We start from the raw sequence: 19,595 nt of genomic DNA on the forward strand, positions 1-19,595 counted from the left end.
CTTAGTACGCCTCCAGCCTGCTGCTCCCCACTCTGCGTCTTCAGCATTAGGCTAACATATTGTTGGTGGGATCAAGTACAGGAGCATGTTGGGCCTGAGCTGTGACACAGGGCGGCGTCTGATTTTCATGGTCTTCCTCAGCCAGTCATTAAAAATATGACACATCTTCTAATATTTGTAGTACATAATTAAAAGTATTGAACGCACACATAGGTGAGAGCACAGCCTGGATCACGTGACCCTGAATCCTCCCTTACTTATGCTGCAATATGTGTAGGCTGCTGGCGGCTTCCCATGATGCACTGTTTCTTTTTCACTCTATGAGCTTACACACCACTCTGCATGTAATCATCAGTTATTATTCATCTCTGCCTCTGTTCCACAGCATGTCTTCCTTCTCTCACCCCAACCAGTCACTTCAGATGGCCCCGCCCCTCCCTGAGCCTGGTTCTGCTGGAGGTTTCTTCCTGTTAAAAGGGAGTTTTTCATTCCCACTGTCACCAGAGTCTTTGCTCATAGGGGGTTATTTGATTGTTGGGTTATTCTTTGTATTATTGATGGGCAGGGGTGTCCAACTCCAGTCTTCGAGAGCTAGACCAGTATTGGTTCCCTCAGCAAACTGGAGCTAGAGTGGCTCCTGTGACTCTGTGGTGAAGCGAACACTCACCCCTCTGACGTCATCTTTTTTATTTTTGGCTCTGTGGTGAAACACTGGAGCGGTTGTGAAATATTTTAGGACTTGTTTCCATTCAGCTCCATCTTTGTCATCCCAGATGTGCAGACTGACTCTGGGCTGATTGGAGCCTTTGTTTTAAGCCTCAGAGCTGCAGGAGGCCGTCGGGGCGGACGTTGGTAAAGCTCCTCAGATTGAGCTTTATTTGTGTTCGTGTCCGCTGACAGGAACCCAGCAGCGGCCCCCTCCCCCCGCCTGCCTGTGTCTGCACCTCTGTAATCTCCCTCACTCTGTTTGTCTGAAATATCACCAACTATTCATCTGTCAGCTGTAATTTAGTTTGAAATGATAAGTCGCCTCTGCCCACTGAGGAGTTTCAGTTGAGCCTCTGAAAGACGAACACACCAGCTGCAGCTTTAATGTGAGACACAGGAGCAAAGTTTGGGGAAGAACAAATCATCCCACTGCAAACCATCAGAGATCGGTGACCGAGTAACAGAGGGACTTCTACAGGAGGTGTTACTTGTCCTGGCTCTGATTCTCCTATCATCGTGCACGTTGGTTACCAACCAGCAGCTCCTAAAGAAATCAGGGTCACAGTATGCTGTAACCAGCTGACCAATCAGAACAGCTGGAGCTTTTCATGTGTCGCCTTAAAGAGACAGGAGCTAAGATAAGAGATGCCCCCTGAGCGTGACCATTCAGGTTTATCTTCTATATCTGTACGCATCCGCAACAGAAAATAGGCCCGAATTACAGTCATGTCCAAGATTTTGTGGCCATTTTTGCCTTTTGGACACCTGCATAGTGGATTTTTTTATTTTTTTTTTATTTTTTTTTTTAAATCAATTAAGATGTGACTGAAAGCAGATTTTCACCTTTAAATTAAGCAGTTTAGTCGAAGTAGTGCTGGTAGCTGGTAGAAGCTTTCAAAGCTTCATAATATTTCTGGTGGAAACCCCACTGTCAACTCTGTCACCATCTTAAAACCAGGACTCGCAACAAACACACAACATCCTCTGTCTTCTTGTTGTGATTGTTGCCATGCCAACTGCAGGCTGGCTATTACATCGTACAAACTCAGTGCAGATGCAAACCGATGAAAGTGGCCGTTGCAGGTGTGTGTCCTCACTTTCCCTGCAGGTGTCGGGAATCGCTCCTGCGACGCTTTCTTCTGATCGTGCTGACGAGCAGCTTTTCTGGATGGCTCTGTCAGATTTAGAAATGTCACGCCGTCCGCTGAAATATTTCTCCAGCCGTTTAACATCAGGCTGCAAAGCTGTTCGTCACAAGTTTCTATTAAGCCCCTGTTATTTCTGCAGGGCTGGCGTCACTGTAGCGCCGAGGGCGATGGAGGAAATGTGTCTCTCCACGCTCGTCCACCTGACATCCGTCTCCGTCTGAAGAGAACTCTGTGCACGATTGTGTTTTGATAACATGCAAACATCCCTCATCATTAAAGAGGCTCTTAACTGTCTGACGTGTAAACACTGAAATTCCTTGTTTTGGTTAGATGTCATAGCTGCCAGCCAATCACACTTGTATAAAATCGATCAGTCAGTATTTGTGTACGAGCGGCTGCTGGTGATCGCGGGCCATTCAGGAGTGATTTATGTTTATGTGGCTGTAGCGACGTACACCTCCCGTGACTTCCTCCCTCTGCGATAGGCCCTGGTTACTGCGTGTTTCTATTTATTTCTGTTTCATATCCCTCTTTTTTTTTTTTTCCTTGCTTTGATTTGTGTTCCAGAGTCAGTTTCTCATGAACTCTTATAATCAGTTCTGTTTCTCTACTTTCACTCAAACTGTCTCCAGTTTATTTAGCTTCAGCATCAGATTGAGATTATTTCCCAGAGCTCTTGAGGAATAGAGGAGACGTCTCTGAGCACGATGCTGATACGTTTCTAATGTCCCAGACAGTGTTGACCTTTAAGGTCAGTACTCTGAGTGGACACACAAATCGCATTGCAACCAAAAGTGTCTGACTGGTATATAACAGATGCACGCAGCTCTCAGGTGCATGCGAGACCGAAGCACAAACTTCTTAGACGAGCTGTAACAGAAAGCAGAGTTATTGTCAGATAATTGTTCCTAAAACATGGTGTGGAGGCCCGGTTCAGAGGTGTAGCAGTTACAGCTCCCTGTATCATCACGGCGGCACAATCAAAGCAGCCAAGCCCTTAAATTTAAGATTTGACCAAAACAGGTGTTTTTAAAAAGGTCCTGTTGTGATTAAAGTGGAAACTATGCATTTATTTTGTACCAGGCTATAAATATGCCTTTTAATGCTGAAGTTGGATTTTTTTGGGAGTCTGTGGGGATTGACTCATTTTTGGTGCCAGTCTCAAGAGGCCTGAGCCTGAAGGCTCACACGTGGTTACGAGGCCGCCTGCAGGACAGGGGGCAGTGTTTCCACAACCTGCAGTGGTCCAGTCAGACTCTGGAAACCAGTAAAACCTGAACATATTAATTATGGTTCTGCTGTAAGAAAAAAGCTAAGGCTCCATCTAATGGGAGATTAAAAAAATAAATAAAAAGTAGAAAGGAAGTCCTCTCCCGGCTCCCCAAAACAAGGTCAGAACACAGATTTATGGGGTCATTGGTGTCACCAAAGAGGACACGGGATTGGTTCAGCTTGTTTGTAATTAGGATTATGAAGCGATTTGCATGAAATTTTCTGAGAAGTCTGTCTTGGTTACATTGTAGCTGATTCAGAGCCAGATATTGACTTTGATCTTTAATTTTTGTGTTACAGTTTCATAAATTCACAGAAGAAGGTAACGAAAAATTGTGAGACATCAGTTTGATGCTTTTTGACGCCATTTGCATCTGTCGTGGAGGAAAATTTGAGCCTTGGTGGAGCTTTGCATACAGGTGGATGACAGTGTCGCTGACCGACCATGACCATGAAACTGAGCAGAGACTAGTGCAAGCTCACTCCTATAGACTGAGTGCTGTTTACAACTGAAACAGCAGTTACTGGCTAACACGGGCAGAATGTCAAGTTTCACACAGAAATTCCAAAGTGTGCTTAAAGGCAGAGCATGCAACTGAAACTGCAGGGGCTCACTCATTCATTCTGGTTGTAAGATGCTTGTGGTTGGTGCACTGAGCAGTGGAAATGGAGTCAGAAAACGCACATTTTAATTGAGCTTTTTAATGAGTGTGGTCTCCTCTGCTGTAGCTTCTTTGCACCACCTGCTGTTTGTTTGATGAACTGCAGGTTTGTTTGTTTTCTGATTGCTCGTGTTTGTGTTGTCGTGGACCTGAGAGTCCTGATCTGACCTGACTCAAATTTCAGAAACCTGCACCACTCCTCCTGGATTAAAGAGATCTGTACGTGCACATCACCTGCACAGGTGTAGTCTGTGTTTAAGAGCAGTAAAGACGCTTAATGTTCATCTAAGTGGAAATCAGTCATTCCTGCTCAGCTCTCTGCAGAGATTCACTGTGTTTAAATGAAAGTAAAAGGAGTGTTTGAGGATTTTGTGCAATTGATGATATTTGAACGATATTTTGGTTTAGATTCACTTAAACTCATAATAACTCATTATGGTTATTTTTCATTGCATTTTCACTGTGTAACAATTGATTGTTTGTATCTTCCTTTAAATGCCAATTTTTTAACAGAGGTCAACTGTTGTGTCATCAGAAATGAGCCTTTTCTTCTGAACGGCTACATTTCAAACATACCATTGATACTGAGAAAATCAGAGGCTGTGGTAGGGGGTAAAAAAACTGGAAATTGTTGTTTTTAGCCCCCCCCATCTCCATCCTCTGTTTAAGGGAAGCTTTGTAGGTTAAGTTAGGTTAAGTACTAAGTGCTGTGCTTAAAACTTGAAGTCAGGCTTGTGGTACTTCCACAGTATTGACGTTTTTATGTCACCACTGGTTATGAAGTGACTTCCTGCATCTGTCCTTGTGTTTCAGAGAAACTTTACAACTCCCAGGGTCCAGAACTCCGGCGGTCCCTCTTCTCTCTCAAACAGCTCTTCCAGGTAACACGCTCACCTGTCAGAACTTTACTTCTCGTTTAAGCACAGCTCAGCTTACACTCACGTGAAATGATTTTACCGTGTTTTCCGCACTATAAGGCGCACTTAAAATCCTTTCATTTTCTCAAAAATCGACAGTGCGCCTTATAATCCGGTGCACCTTATGTATGAATTCTGGTTGTGCTCACTGACCTAGAACCGATTTTATGTGCTACACGGTGCTTAACAATCTGTCAAAAAATGTTTTGGTAAGTCTTTGGTAAGCTACGAAGCTGCACTGCTTGATGGATTGTCAGAGCACTACAGCTACCATAGTCAGGAGTCTCCCAGAGTAATCTGGGTCCTAAACTCCATCCTTTCAAGTCCAAAACACTGCAGCATCACTGAAAGGTAAAACCTGTGCAATTTCTTTTGTCTTTAATAAAATGATCAGCGTTCTGCTCTACCAGGTGTAACAATTAAGTTTAACATCCAGGCATCCATGAAAACAGAATTTATTCAATTTAACGGAGTTAGATGTTAGCAGGAAGTTAGCTCGCTAGTTACCTAAACATGATATAGCATGTTCTGACTGAGAGATTTCTGAAAAAATTCAAACGTACAGCTCTGTTATCACTTCCAACATAAATGAAGACAGAAAACTAAACAGCAGTGACATTTGTAGGGTTACTGAAGTTGGGCTAGCTGGTATATAATGATGTGCTACGTGATCGCTAGCGACACAGCTATGTTAGCATAACATAAACGCAGTGAAGCTGGAGGATGAACTAACGCTTTTCCACTGGATAAAAGTGAACTCGAGGGTTCCCGATGGTTAGGGACAAATGCAATGGCATGGCAGGATGCTTTAAACGGACCAGACTTCAGTCAGGAGAACAACTGAGATAATCCATCCACAATACGAGGTTAGTCATTCATATACTGCAACAACATGGGAACAGAGCAGCTGCCAGAGAATTCAGCATTAATGAATCAATGGTACAGAAGTGGAGGAAGCAAGAAGAACAAGTTGAGTAAAGTTGACTGTTTTGTTTCGCTTAATGTGCCTTATAGTCCAAAAAATACTGTACTACTTTTCAGCTGAGGTCTTGATTGCATTCGTCTAGTACAGCGGTCCCCAACCCCCGGGCCTCGGACCGGTACTGGTCCATGAGTCTTTGGTACCGGCCGCGAGAGTTGAGGCTCAGGTCTGAAATGTATGGTTTTCAGGGTTTTTATCGGTTTTCAGCGTTATTTTTGTCATCGTTTTTATGTTTTCCTGGGTCTTTTTACGTGTGTTATAAATAAATCTTCTTTTTTTCAGTACTGGTACTGGTTTTATTTTGTTGTATTTATCCGTGACACCTTAAAGGCCGGTCCATGAAAATATTGTCGGGCATAAACCGGTCCGTGGCGCAAAAAAGGTTGGAGACTAGTCTAGTAGTCTGAGCTAGAGCCTGGGAGACGCCTGCACCTGTTGTTTGCTCTGTGGCTGTAGTTTTAGTTTCTCTGGTTGCTACGTAGATTTTTTTAGGTTTATTCTGATTAACATTAGAAAAAAGAATCTCCTCTAAAAGTGGAAATAATTAATGGCAGCCACCTGATGTAGTGTCTTTGGCTAACGATGATGTAAAAACGTCTTAAATGCAAACCAGCTGTTTAAAGCTTCAAACAAAAATTCGAACAACCCTCTCGGATCTGTTTATCCTGCATGATTAAAGGAAATGGGTCACACAGGTCACACTGCTGCTGGTTCCTGTAATATCTGGTAATTATGAGACAGTCTTCAGATTTCTTCAGTGGCCGTTGGCATGAATGTTGTAACTGCAGCTGACTCTGACACAAAGTCAGACTCACAAGAACGCACACGTTAGGAAAACAAGTGACTGCAGGAGCCGAGTTTGGTGTTCCTGATCAAAGTTCATCAGCGAGTGGCTTCTTACTGCTCGAGGCCACTTCGAGGCATAACAATACACTTCAACACCACGTTCCCACACTTGCCTTCCCCACGCTGCAGCACTGGCATTTCAAAGGCAAAATATGAGGAAATATTTGATTATTATATGAGTTTGATTATATGAGAAACTGGCTTCACCCTGAGAAGCAGCTGCGGGGACATCCTGTTTCTATATTAATCCATCAGCAAAGATAATATAAACACATACAGCACAAGTCACATGAGCCATATCTGTGAAACGACAGACTCTGAAGGTCAGCACATAAACTGGCCTGAAGTTCTTGAGATTAACTGTTGACATATTAATGTGTTGCTTCATGCTTCTGTCTGTGCGAGCTGTTGTTACCTGTGAGGAGCCGCTGCCTTGCAGGCTAACCTCAGGGAACAAAGGTCTGACTTCACTTCAGTATTAAAAACAAGCTGCAGTGTGACTGCCTCTGCAGCAGGAGCTCTGTCTCTGTAACACCGGCTGGAACGGTCTCCTAAACGAGTCTTTTCTGTCTGTAGGATGATAAAGACCTGGTTCCAGAGTTCGTGGCCTCTGACGGGCTGACGTGTTTCATTAAAGTCGGGGCGGAGGCCGACCACAACTACCAGAACTACATCCTGAGAGGTGAGACTCCACCGACTCTGACTGAGGATTAAAGGGAGGCTGTGAAACCTTTGAATGTTTGCGTGTGCGCAGAGATGCTCAGAGCACAGAGGTCAATCACATAAGGCGAAAAAGCATTTGTAAATCCCAAAAACGCTCCTCTAACTTCATCGTGCCTGAGCTGTCACATGGCTGAACACAGATCTGTGAGAAGCCTGTCTGAAGCAGATATTCACTCAGTGAACGTGCCTGATGTGAAGGTTTGTGTTTAACTGTAGGACTATTTAGTTTTTGGTCTAACGCAGCTCATAATCCTGCAGGTAATCCACCTGCTCGGGCGTTTAGGAGATCTACAGTGACACACGAACATTAACACCAGCTTCAGTTTAACAGGAAAATTGATTTAGTTTAATTTAATATCAGAAGGTTATAGTAGACGAACTTGAATATTGGTTCAGTTGATGCAAAGTTTAGATGTGTGTTGTGTGTTTTTTAATGGTGAGATTTGCTGTAAAGCTTACTGAGGTTACTTTGAATTACAGCATTTTGGATCAGCTGGAAGCTTTTAGTATAACTGGAAAAGGAAAAACAAGCCCAGAAGCACAAATGTGTAAATTATTGTGTCAGCTGCAGCACTTTCTGCCCAGCAGGCACAATTTCACCCAAATGACAGGAACGCAAACAGTGGCAGCAGTGAAACTTGGCGCTTTCGCTAGGAACGTGCCGACGGCGCCAGCGCAGAAGCGCAGACCTGGGGCCGCGTGCTCAGATCGGCGCATGCTCTCGTGTTCGGTCAGAATGGAAATGGAGCTTCGGCTTCACAAGTCCAGCAAACCCACAGAAAGCTGAGTCAGCGCTGCAGATTATAGTCTGCAGCTGCTGGAGCCTCCTGTGGAAACGCCAGCGCTCATGCATCGGTCTGTGTGTCCTCAGCTCTCAGTCAGATCATGCTGTTTGTGGACGGCATGAACGGAGTGATCAACCACAACGAGACGGTGCAGTGGCTGTACACGCTGACGGGAAGTTCGGTGAGTCCTCGGACCTCAGAGCAGTGGTGCGACGCCACCTGCTGGTCAAACACTCAACACGTTTTTCTGTTTTAGTCTCGCCTGGTGGTGAAAACTGCCCTGAAGTTGCTCATCGTCTTCGTGGAGTACTCGGAGTCCAACAGTCCTCTGCTCATCAGAGCCGTCAACACCGTGGCTGGACAGAGAGGTGCGCACAAAAACGCAGATGATGGTTTTATGTAAGATCACATATAACGTGTCTGTAACGTTTACTCTCATTAGCTGCTCCATGTGACCTATCACCTCTTCCTAGACGGATGCCCTGAATGTGACGTGGGTAGCTTCACCAGGTGCTCAGCCGTATGATGATCACGTGTTTTTGTGTGTGTCTGGCAGCTGCGAAGCCATGGAGTTATATGATGGAGGTCCTGGAGGAGAGGAACGGCGCCGACACGGAGCTGCTCGTGTTTGCCATGACACTCATCAACAAGGTAAGCAAAATTTCCAAATGTAAGCGAGAAGGTCAGAAGTTGGGAAGTACAAACTCACTCCTCCGTGTGCTTCTCAGACTCTGGTGGCGCTCCCGGACCAGGACTCGTTCTACGATGTGACGGACAAGCTGGAGCTGCTGGGGATGGAGGCCGTCATCCGCAAACACATGAACAACAAGGGGACGGAGCCAGACCTGCGGACGCAGTTCACCATATACGAGGTAACGACGAGAAACGGGGATTTAAATACATTTCCATTTTTGAGGAACACGTGCTGCCTCCAAACAGACGTCTTTTTCAGTGAAAGTCTCTCGGTGAAAGCGCCCTGCCAGCAGGTCCTGAGTGCTACAGCTGCCCTGCTGTAGTTCAACCTTTAAAAACATTTACTGTTATCAATAAAAAATCGTGGCTCCATCTCGGCTTTATTTGCATTTTGCACAACATCCCAACATTGAGTGCTGATACGGCGAGATTTAGGATGTGTGTGCACAGTGATGCCGCTTCAGTGTGTAACGAGCAGCAATCGCAGGATTTATGGCGCTAATATGAGAAGCATTGGATTTATGAGCCGCACATCTGTAACCAGCACATCATCATTCAGTCATGTGACTTCTGTTACCCCTTATATGAGGGATCTTAGAGCATGCTCAGTCTTTCTGTGTGTGTGTGCGTGTGTGCAGAATACTCTGAAGTACGAAGACGGTGAGGTGGATGACTCCTCCCCCCTCCTACGTAAAGAGAGACGAAAGTTGGCGACCGGCGAGCAGGACGGATCGAGGGGCCGCCGCCACTTGTCCAGTCAGAATCTTCTCAACGCCCGCACCTCGCCCACGTCCTCATCTCCCTCCACCGCCCCAACCACTCCTACCCTCTTCTTGTCATCTTCTGTCAACTCCTCAGTGTCACCAGCCACCTCCCCCGCTGCGTCTCCCACAGTCTCCCCCGCTGCGTCTCCCACCGTCTCCCCGGTCATCTCCTCCCCAAGCCCCACGGCAGGTCTCGGCAGCAGGGCCTCGTCCCCGCTGGCCTCCGAGCACAGCAGCTCCTCCTCCAGTCCGTCCGGATCCCGGACAGAATCTCCGCTGCCGCCCCACATGTCCCCCAACGGCACCGTGGACACGGAGCAGGGAACAAAAACGCCGCCAAGCCCGTGAGTTCACTCTGCTCGTGACCTTTACCTCCTGATTCTGATCATTAATAATCAATTAGACGAATCAGTGAGAGCTAGTATAACATTCAACAGCTCCAGACGTTTCGCTAAACGGAGCCCAAGTAGAAACCTGAAATTGAGGCAGTAGCGGAGGTTCAGATGTGCAAGCGTGCTTTTCTGCAGGTTTGTGGGAGGAAACGACCTGAAGTCCTTCCTGCAATCGTGACTCTCCTGCAGGTCAAACGCCGTGTCGGCTGTTAATCGGAGGCAGCGGTCAGACTGCGTCTCCCTCGGGTGCTGTGGTCTGCGCCGTCGCCTTCTCCCGCTGCTCAGTTTACCAAGTTTAGCCCGACAGACGGAGCGAGGAGGGGGGGAGACGGGGGGCGTGTTTTGTTTGGAAGCAGCTTTTCTGTGAGTTCAATCAGCAGGAATGTTTGTCCTCAGCGGGTAAACCTTTCTGCTCGTGTTTGGCCTCTGCAGAAACGGGCGTTTAAAGGGACGCCAGCAGGTTGAATGTTACTCGTGTTTTAGTCATTGCAGAGCCGGAGGGGAAACTGGTTTCAGTCATTCTGGGTTCACAACCAAGACTTGTTCGAGTTCGTGAAACCGTCATGATCTATATTATAATCTAAACACCAATCAGCCATAACAACAGAAACACTGAAAACAGCTGACGTGAGGAGCAGCGATCCTGTCACTGCAGAGGAATGTTTTGCTGGGAAACGTTGCATCCTGTTCTTCATGTGGTCCTTATTTGAACATGTACCACCGCCTGGAGAAACTGCAGGCCTCGAGGGCCGGTGTCCTGCAGGTTTTAGATGTGTCCTTGATCCAACACAGCTGATTTAAATGTCTAAATGACTTCCTCAACATGTCTTGAAGTTCTCCAGAGGCCTAATCATGTGATTGAGGTGTGCTGACCCAGGGTGAGATCTAAAACCTGCAGGACACCGGCCCTCGAGGCCTGGAGATCCCCACCGCTGGCCTAAACATTCTAAGTTTTCTTGTTTTAGTTAAGTGACTGGTTTGATTTTAAAAACGGGTGTAAATATTTTTAAAGGTGATTATTGTCATGATGGCAGAATAATCAGGAGGATTTTCCAGTTGTGGTGATTTTCAACAAATCACACCACCGTGGACGCCTTCTCTCACCTCTGGTTATGTTTTTTCTTCCTCTTATCTCGGGCTCTTTTTCTGTTTGGGGTTTTTTGTTTTTTTTCCCCCCTCATCTGGGTGTCTTGGTGTCGGTTCTGTCTCTGATTTAACCACCGATTCCCTCCCCTCTCTCTCTCTCCCTCGCTGTGCTGTCCTGCATCTTGACCACTAGGAGTCGCTCTTTCCTCAGCCACCACATGTCGTCTCTGGGTCTAAGCAGGAAGTCCAGGTTCTTCTCCAAAACCAGCTCCATCTCTGAGGAGCATCGGGCCGACTGCAGGTCTGTAGCACTGAGACCGACCTCAAACCTGCAACCAGGACTCCTGCCTGTCTGCTGTCGACTAACAAACACTCTGCAGTCATGCTCGTGCTCCCTGCAGCACTCTGTCCGCTGCCATGCCTTCAGTCCCTTTAGGATTCACAATCACTGTCATTATTTATTTTACGTTTTGTTGCAAAATCACAGACCAATAACATGCGTTTCTCACTATCATGTATATTTCTCATACCACACAAGCTTAAGGCAACTATTGTGTAAACTGGTGTAGCTGAACTTTTAGCTTTCAGTCTTACTCACATCCACTCTGCTGTCCACACAGCTCTGTGAAAAACCTGCTGTAACAGGAACTCATTAAGGGTTCATCTAACATCTGGTCACATGTTCCTCACTGACCAGCCAGACGCTGACAGTAGCACTGATTTTCTTGATGGTCGCTGCAGACGTGGAGCAACACACACACACACACACACACACACACACACACACACACACACACACACACACAGCAGTGGTGGAATGAACTGGCAGAGAGCAATGTTTTTAAAGCAGTCTCACTCTCTTCTGTGTGTGTGTGTGTGTGTTACAGTCCATCCTCGCCAGATCTCTCTCTGCGCGAGAATTCCCAGTCGAATCTGCAGCAGCTCGACAACAAGACGGAGCCCAAAACTAAAGCGAAGTAAGTGAATCAGTTGATTTTTGGGGGGGGCGCTCTGTTTTTTCTGTTTGTTTGTTTAACGGACGGTTAAACCACGCGTCTCTGGCATCGCTGTGCAGGGTCATCACTGCAGGAGGGATCAGGTTTAGCCTTTTAAATGGTCCAGCGTTGTTCTGGAACTTTGTGGGTTATTTTAATCTGTGACCTTCATTATTTTTCTTTTATAAAAACTTGATTATATTCTGTGTTTAAATTCCTGGCTGATGTTTTCCTGTTCAATCCCGTGTATAGAGCATCCAGATAATTTTATGGAAAATGTAATTATTATTTTGAGATGGATTATGTCAGTTTTCCTGGATAATTTCCTGACGTTGTTTTTATTTCTTTCTAAAACGATACTTTTTTAGGACTGTTTCTTTATCTTATCTGTTATCATCTTTATTGCGATCTTTTAAAATCTGACGTTTTTATCTTTTTGGATCATTTTAGTTGAACTTTTTCTTCCATGTTTAAGTTGTTGTTGTCTCGTTACCTTTTCTTTTAGTTTTTTTTTGTCAAAGATGATTTTTGGCTCTGATTTTCAGTTTGATAAAAACTGTGACGATGCAGTAAGAAGGGCTGCAGACGGTAAAAAGTTCAGCCGCAGCGTCTTCGCTCTCGCCGTTATTACTCTTTACTCTCGGCGCACTTCCTCTTTCAGTTATAACATTATAATGTGTTGTCTGTTTGTCTCTCCTCCAAAATTCCTGCTCCTTTTTTTTTTTTTTTTTTTTCCCCGTCTCCTTTTATTCCTCTCCCAGCTCTGGGGAGGATGAGGAGCTCCTCTGGTAAGTACACGTCTCCTCCTGCTCCTCCTCATCGTCCTGTGTGTCTGTAGTCGTCAGTCTGGTGTTCAGCTGCATAAAATGAGTCTTTGACTAGTAACACTTTTGTACATCAGGCTGGATTCAGGTGCTTCGATAAGGGAGGGGAACCTTTAACTGACCTCATTCATCTCTGTGCTGAACACTTTTCTTTTCAGGCTCTATTTGTTTGGTTTCGGTTTCTGCTTTTTTACGTGATTCTCTGGATTGTCTCATTGTTAGAAGCTGGGCCACAGATACAGAGGTCTGACTTTGAAGGGGCTCCTTTAAGGGTTTTTATGCAGCTGAGCACCTGTCAGCAGGTTTTACGTTAAAGTAGCCGGTTACCAGCATGCAACTGCTGCCTGAACAGGATGATGAAAGCCTGCTGGTGTGCGTGTGTGTGTGTGTGTGCGTGTGTCATGCTCAGATGTGTATTGTGTCTCTACAGCCCAATTGACTGTAATGTAAATCAGGACAAGCCGGTGCTGAGGAAGTTTGAGTAAGTACTGGTGCAGCCCCACTGCATGCTGGGAGTTGCAGGGATGGTTGTCGGGCTCTGGTGATTGTGTTTGGGTTGTGTGTGTCATCACTGAAATCAACTTTAGGACTCTTTGTAGTTTGGAGTAAAGGTGAGTCAACAGGAAGTGATTAATTCATGTGATTCAAAGTGACGGTAACTCACGCGTGTGTGTGCGTGTGTGTGTGTGTGTGTGTGTGTGTGTATGTGTGTGTTGGTTGGACTGCATCACCTCAGTGGGTTGGGTTGTGTGTTATGACGCTGTCTGAGTGACATTTAAACTCCCTTAATGCAGATTTAAGGCTGCTGCTTTTATGTCATTTTGGGTTTTCAAACGAGGCGACCGGCGTGAAAGAATCGTGCCGATGTCGTTCGGTGTAATGACGCCGTGCACGGTCTCGTCGTGATCTTTCAGCCAACGATGGCTGCCGTTCTGTGTCGACTGACCAAAGAGAGAAAGCAGCACTGTAAAAGGAAACGCTCAGAGTAGATGGACATGGATTCCTTCAAAGAAAGCTGAAGCTTGTTTGTAGCAGCGGGATGTAGCATGGAAACATGCGTTGGATGCATTCATGCATTGTCACATGTTACATGCAGTCTGTGTGCATGTCAGGGTCTTTAGCTGCTGCGGGGTCACATTTTGCAGCAGGATGTGCAGCAACGGATCAAAGAAGCTCAAAGTGGTGCCGTCTCTAATGTTCTCAGCTCAAGTCTCACACAAATGAGAAGCACAAGCAAAGCCTCCAGTATCTCTGTGCTAAATGTAGATTATCTATTTCCCAGCACACAAACCCTGCTGTAGTTTTCTCTTGGTCCTGGTCCTGGTCTGGATCTGTTGTCCTCCTGTGGTTCAGACCAGAACAATAGAAACTCATAAAGTGAAGCAAAAATGTAGCTGTGTGATTTTTGGGAGGCAGCTGCAGCCACTAAACACAGACGTGAAGCCCAGATCGTCGATCGCAGAGCCGAACCCGGCAGCTCTGCGGTCCCCCGGACCTGGACCCGCTCCATCTCCAAAAGTACCGCTCTCCACTCCACTGTACTGCACTGTACTGGTACAAATAAGCTAACTACATGTGTATTGATATACATGGTATAGCATACTTTTCAGTATGCTTGCAGCTAAAACTTGTGTAAAAACAATTTCTCACATAAGAAGTGTTTCTCTCCACTTGGCTGAGAGAAACCTCTTAAGCCGCCTCCAAATCTCTGCCACTATTAAAGACTTTAAACTAATCAAAGATGATATAATAATATTTCTGTCTGAATATGTAACTAATGCAAAGTTTCTGCACATTCTACGGAAACGTTACAAAATACTCTTTATGCTTTCAAAGTGACTACAGGCGTGGATGGGCAGCGATAACCAAGGACCCCCGTGTCTCTGTACGAAGTGACCTCAGATAAAAGATGCAAAACAACCACAAAGAGTGAGAAAACAGCCCACACGGCCCTGTTTTCAGCAGTAACACAGTCGGTCATGTTTGGAAGGTGGTTTGGACTTTTCAGAAGCGTCTCCTGCTTCTGCTCCACTTTTATCTAAATATGACTTTTCTTAGAGGAGCCCATCGCCGGCTCCAACTTTGGGACCAATCGTTTTGTGAGTCTCTCCTACTCACAGCTTTTTTTTTTTCTTTTTTTTTTTTTTGTAGAACCAGTCATCGATGAGGAAACTGCACGCTGTCACAAACAGACACATTATGATTACCATGCATCCACACTGACCCCCTCATGTGACCAAAGAGCGTCTCATTTCATAAAATTAACTAGAAAATGTTAAATTAGCGCGGACCTCTGAACGCTGAAATGAGAAGAGATTCTTTGGTGGCCAAGAACATCTGAATAATAAAAACACCATATAAAAATTATGTGTTTGGGTTTGTGTGTGTTTGTTGGCTCCGCGGCTCAGCGGTCCGTCCAAATCCTGACATATTAAAGTCATAAATCTGCACCGGTGGGATGTTTCAGTGCTGCGGATGTGGGGGGAGGAGTGTGTTGCTGGTGGTGGGGCTGACCGCGTCCTCCGGTCCTGAGTTTGGTTTGGTTTTGTCTTTTGTAACTCTGGGTGGAGTCTAATTGCTGGTGTTTAATCTGGTTTGGTTTGCAGTTGAGAATAAAAATGAATCTGAGATCAGTTTGACTGCGATGATTCGGTATTAAAGTAACTTAAGGGGGACCTTTTCCACTTAAATTTGCCTCCTGATTGGCAAACCTCCATAAGTAGCACCTGAGCTTTTAAATATGTTGACCTATTTACTTGAAACTTTGGCCAAACCTTTGTTTAATATGATCGTCCAAAAGTGCAACGATCAGAAGAAGACGGGGAAATAAGAGAAGAGACTGAAAAGGTCCTCTTTAACTTGACGCGAGAAGTCCAGAGTTTGCCTCCCGGCTCCTCAAAGCAGCCTCGAAGTCTGGGATCAGGTCTAATCCCTTCCCCCCTCTCCTCTCTCTCTTTTCTCAGAGACGCCTTCCTGCGCATCCTGGCTGCCCAACAGTGGCAGAGGAAGCGAAAAACTAAAGACTTGAGCGAGATTAAGTTGCCCTCACTTGATGATGCCGTAACGTCAACTTTGGAGGGGACAGCGGACGAGGGCGCAGCCGAAGTGCCGTCACGTCACGGTAAAGCTTCACATTACAGTCACAGAGCTGCACACAGCCTCCTGATGTACACGTGGTTCTGTTACTGTGTGATGGTGTTAATGCTGCTCCTGTGACTCCAGATTAAGTGAATGTGTGAGCTGACAGCCACTCTTCTGCTTCGTGTGTGTGTGTTCAGACTCAACATCAAGCAGTTTGGAAACAAACGGACATTCAGACTCCCAGGATGACCCAGGTGAGAGCCTACAGCTGCCCTCTACAGGCAGAGACAGGAACTGCAGGACACATCTTCTCCTGAATCAGTCTGTTGGCATAAACTTAAAAACCAGTGTTTTTGTCTGCAGCACCGCTTGTGCAGCGACAGGGCAGCACGTTATCCAACGACACAAAGTTCATGCTCGACATGCTCTACTCAAAGACGGGACCCATGAGCCCCTCTGCAGCTGCAGACACCAATGAAGAAGAGAGGAGCTTCGTGCCTGGTGAGAGAGCTGCTTTTCTGCAGCTCGCTGCACATCCCAGACTTTATTAATATTATGACAATAAATAAAGTTGCAAAAACGTTCTTCTGTTCTTTTGTGATTTCGTTCCCTTTCCCATCAGGTGACGATGTGGCTGCTCGGGGTCGTGTGACTGAGCGTCTGTCCAGCTTCAAAGCGCGCTCGGCAGAGTCCTCCACCTCCAACGAGAGCAGCGCCTCCCGCAGGGCAGAGCTGGAGAGTCTGGAAGGCTCAACGCAGGCGGCACGAGCCCGACTGGCTGAAGAACAGGTCAGAACATGAAGGACGTTATTCTGTCTGCAGATGTTTTTCTTCTTCTTCTCTGCGGATCCGCAGGTTTTTAAAAGCAGTGTTTCTGTACTCGGTTTATCCTTCGTTCTTTAGTCACTTATCTGCATCTATCTTTAAAGTGAATCGGGTTTTAGTTGATGCACCGAGTTACTGTACAGGCATGAGCCAAAACCTGATGGTCTGGATAAGTAGAGTTTCTTGGGTCTATGAGAACATTCAGGTGAGGAGCTGAACTTCTCCAACAGGACTCTAGAGATTCTCTGAAATGTCGTGAGGAGCTCAGCAGAGTTCCTGTAACGAGTGCTGAGGTCATTTCTGAGACACGACGTTCATGGCGAGCAGAACAAATCAGCGTTTGCTGTTCATGAAATTTATTCTACAAGTCATGACATGCAATAATAACAGAGAGCATGCTTCTGCAGCTCCTCTGTTTTATTAAAGTGGTGCTGCTTTCTTGTTGTAGCCCCTCCCACACCCGCCTGCATCAGTGGCTCCAGTTTGAGGCCCGCTGGCTTCACGTTGGTGCTAAAGAGCAGGTGGAGTTGCGGGGCCGCATCATGTTTTGGCTCATGTGTGCAGTTTGAAGGTTGAACGTAAAGCTGATAAATGTGTCTCCATCCACCATCAGAAGCGTTACATCCGGCACCAGAGCAGCATCGACACCGAGGCGCACGCCGCCAGTCTGGACACCACCCAGATGACCCCGCTAGGCCCCGGCAGCTCCAACGACGCCTGGGACCAGCTGCAGCCGAGCGCCGCCACCCTACGCATCAAGGACCTGGACTTTTCTGACCTGCTGGACGAGGAGGACATCGACGTCCTGGACATAGACACCTTCGACAGCTCCGCTTCATCCTTCACCCTCTCTGGAATCCCTCCCCCTCCTCCTCCCCCTCCTGGCATGCCGGGGGCTCCTCCCCCTCCTCCTCCACCTCCTCTACCGGGAGGTCTTGCACCCCCTCCTCCACCTCCTCCACCAGGAGGCCTCGCACCCCCTCCTCCTCCACCTCCACCAGGTGTCCCCCCTCCTCCTCTTCTTGAGGCCTCTCAGAAGAAGAAGAAGACGGTGAAGCTGTTCTGGAAGGAGCTGAAGCAGGCAGACGGACCGAAGAAGTGTCGCTTCGGTCGGGGGACGGTGTGGGCGTCTCTGGATAAGGTGGCGGTGGACACCGCCCGCCTCGAGCATCTGTTTGAGTCCAAAGGCAAGGAGCTCCCTGTAACCAAGGTGGGTGGATGATAGATTCTCTTAAAAAAACGTAACCCTGGAGAACCCATGGGGTCAGAGCCGACCCCATTGGGTCAAATTTGACCCCATGGGTTCTCCAGGGTTAAAACCCTGCCTGAGACCCACAGAGAGCAAAATGAGATGCACTCGAGAGGCTGTAAAAAGGCGGGCTGCAGAAAGAGTATCCAATGTCAAACACATACGAGCTCATTTAAAGCGGTCTGCCACAGTTTGACCACCAGGGGGCTCCAGCGGGCTGTAAAATCCCTTCACTTTTACACTTAATGTTTCAACTCAAACCACAAATTAAACAAGCAGTGAATACTAAACAGAAAATGAACATGATCAGTGTGTTTAGTTTAACCAATTATCAGTTTACCATTAAAAGTGATGATTGTTAAGAAGTGTTACTGTGTAACTTTATGACATCACAGGAAGCGCTGACACTGCTAGTCGCGCTCGAGCGGCTCTCTTCCAAAGCTGGAGGAGGAATTATTGAGCAGGAAAACTGTCGCACTCGTCGCGTTTCTAACATGTCGCTTGTGTGCAGAAAGGACCGGAGACCAAGAAGACTGAGATTCTGGTTCTGGACTCAAAGAGGAGTAACGCCATCAACATCGGTATGACCGTCCTGCCAGCGATCCACGTCATCAAGTCGGCCATTCTCAGCTTCGACGAGTTCGCCATTAGCAAAGAGGGCATCGAGGTAGGGGTGACTTCCTGTGTGCGGACGGATCACAGTCTGATCCATCTGCTGTTTCATCTTCAACTTTAACGCTATGGGCCCTCTCTCTGTCCTGAGCAGAAGATCCTGACCATGACCCCCACAGAGGAGGAGAAGCAGAAGATCCAGGAGGCTCAGCTCGCCAATCCCGACCTCCCTCTGGGCACAGCAGAGCAGTTCCTGCTCACCCTGGCCTCCATCAATGGCCTGACCCCCCGCCTTCAGCTCTGGGCCTTCAAACTGAACTACGAGGCTCTGGAGAAGGTAAGCGAGCTGATTGCAGATCATTAGAAGATTTACACCTGAAAGTCACCTGAGTTCAGCTCAGCAAGATTACAGAAAAACTGGATCTGATTATAGTTAGGCTGTTATACTGCAATGCTGAGCCTGTGACTGTGTCGCCCCTGCAGGAGATAGCCGAACCGCTGTTTGACCTGAAGCTCGGCATGGAGCAGCTCGCCTCCAATCAGACCTTCAGGAGAATCCTGGCGACGCTGCTCGCCATCGGAAACTTCCTCAACAGCTCCAACGTGAGGAGGGACCCAACCCCACGCACGCACGCACATTCTAGTTTGATATCCTAGTGAGGACATAATGCTTTCCCTAGCCGCTCAGCCTAACCCTCAGCCTCACCCTAACACAATCCTAACTGTACCCACAAAGCTGTCTAAATAGACAAACACACACATGACAAGAGGTGTAGAAACTCAACTCTCGCAGCAGGAAATGTGAATCTCTCCATGGTGTACAAACTGCACGTGAGTTTTTCTAACGTCATTAAAGTAAACATACTTGCATATGAGGGATTTTACTGCTGCAGCAGGCAGTGATAACATATTCCAGACGTATCCAAATAAACTGAACAGCTGCTGCACAGAGTAGTGTGGTTGTCAGGTTAAAAACACTTTTCCCTGGTGGTTCAGCGACATGTGACAGCACTCTGACTGCAGCCAGTCAG

At 46.8% G+C, this 19,595-nt stretch overlaps 1 protein-coding gene across 3 annotated transcripts in view; it reads left to right on the forward strand.

Moving 5' to 3' along the window:
* Positions 1-19,595, forward strand: part of fhod1 (formin homology 2 domain containing 1) — a 50,184-nt gene that overhangs the window by 22,843 nt on the left and 7,746 nt on the right. Inside the window, exons 4-22 of one of the 3 annotated variants that reach the window (XM_085477790.1) lie at positions 4,604-4,671; positions 7,112-7,217; positions 8,130-8,224; positions 8,300-8,411; positions 8,600-8,694; positions 8,772-8,915; positions 9,375-9,844; positions 11,172-11,279; positions 11,866-11,955; positions 12,735-12,761; positions 13,228-13,278; positions 15,761-15,918; positions 16,076-16,132; positions 16,242-16,379; positions 16,501-16,667; positions 17,317-17,913; positions 18,464-18,619; positions 18,719-18,901; positions 19,048-19,167. In XM_085477790.1, the coding sequence (XP_085333916.1) occupies positions 4,604-4,671; positions 7,112-7,217; positions 8,130-8,224; positions 8,300-8,411; positions 8,600-8,694; positions 8,772-8,915; positions 9,375-9,844; positions 11,172-11,279; positions 11,866-11,955; positions 12,735-12,761; positions 13,228-13,278; positions 15,761-15,918; positions 16,076-16,132; positions 16,242-16,379; positions 16,501-16,667; positions 17,317-17,913; positions 18,464-18,619; positions 18,719-18,901; positions 19,048-19,167 (2,942 nt within the window). The remainder of the gene's footprint in view (positions 1-4,603; positions 4,672-7,111; positions 7,218-8,129; positions 8,225-8,299; positions 8,412-8,599; positions 8,695-8,771; positions 8,916-9,374; positions 9,845-11,171; positions 11,280-11,865; positions 11,956-12,734; positions 12,762-13,227; positions 13,279-15,760; positions 15,919-16,075; positions 16,133-16,241; positions 16,380-16,500; positions 16,668-17,316; positions 17,914-18,463; positions 18,620-18,718; positions 18,902-19,047; positions 19,168-19,595) is intronic. The other 2 variants (XM_085477961.1, XM_085477879.1) reach the window with 2 other exon arrangements.

This window comes from Copadichromis virginalis, linkage group LG1 (genome assembly GCF_057382275.1).
Source record: "Copadichromis virginalis isolate Kocher_CV1m ecotype Utaka linkage group LG1, C_Virginalis_male_GT1.1, whole genome shotgun sequence".
NCBI classification, from domain to species: Eukaryota; Metazoa; Chordata; class Actinopteri; order Cichliformes; family Cichlidae; genus Copadichromis; species Copadichromis virginalis.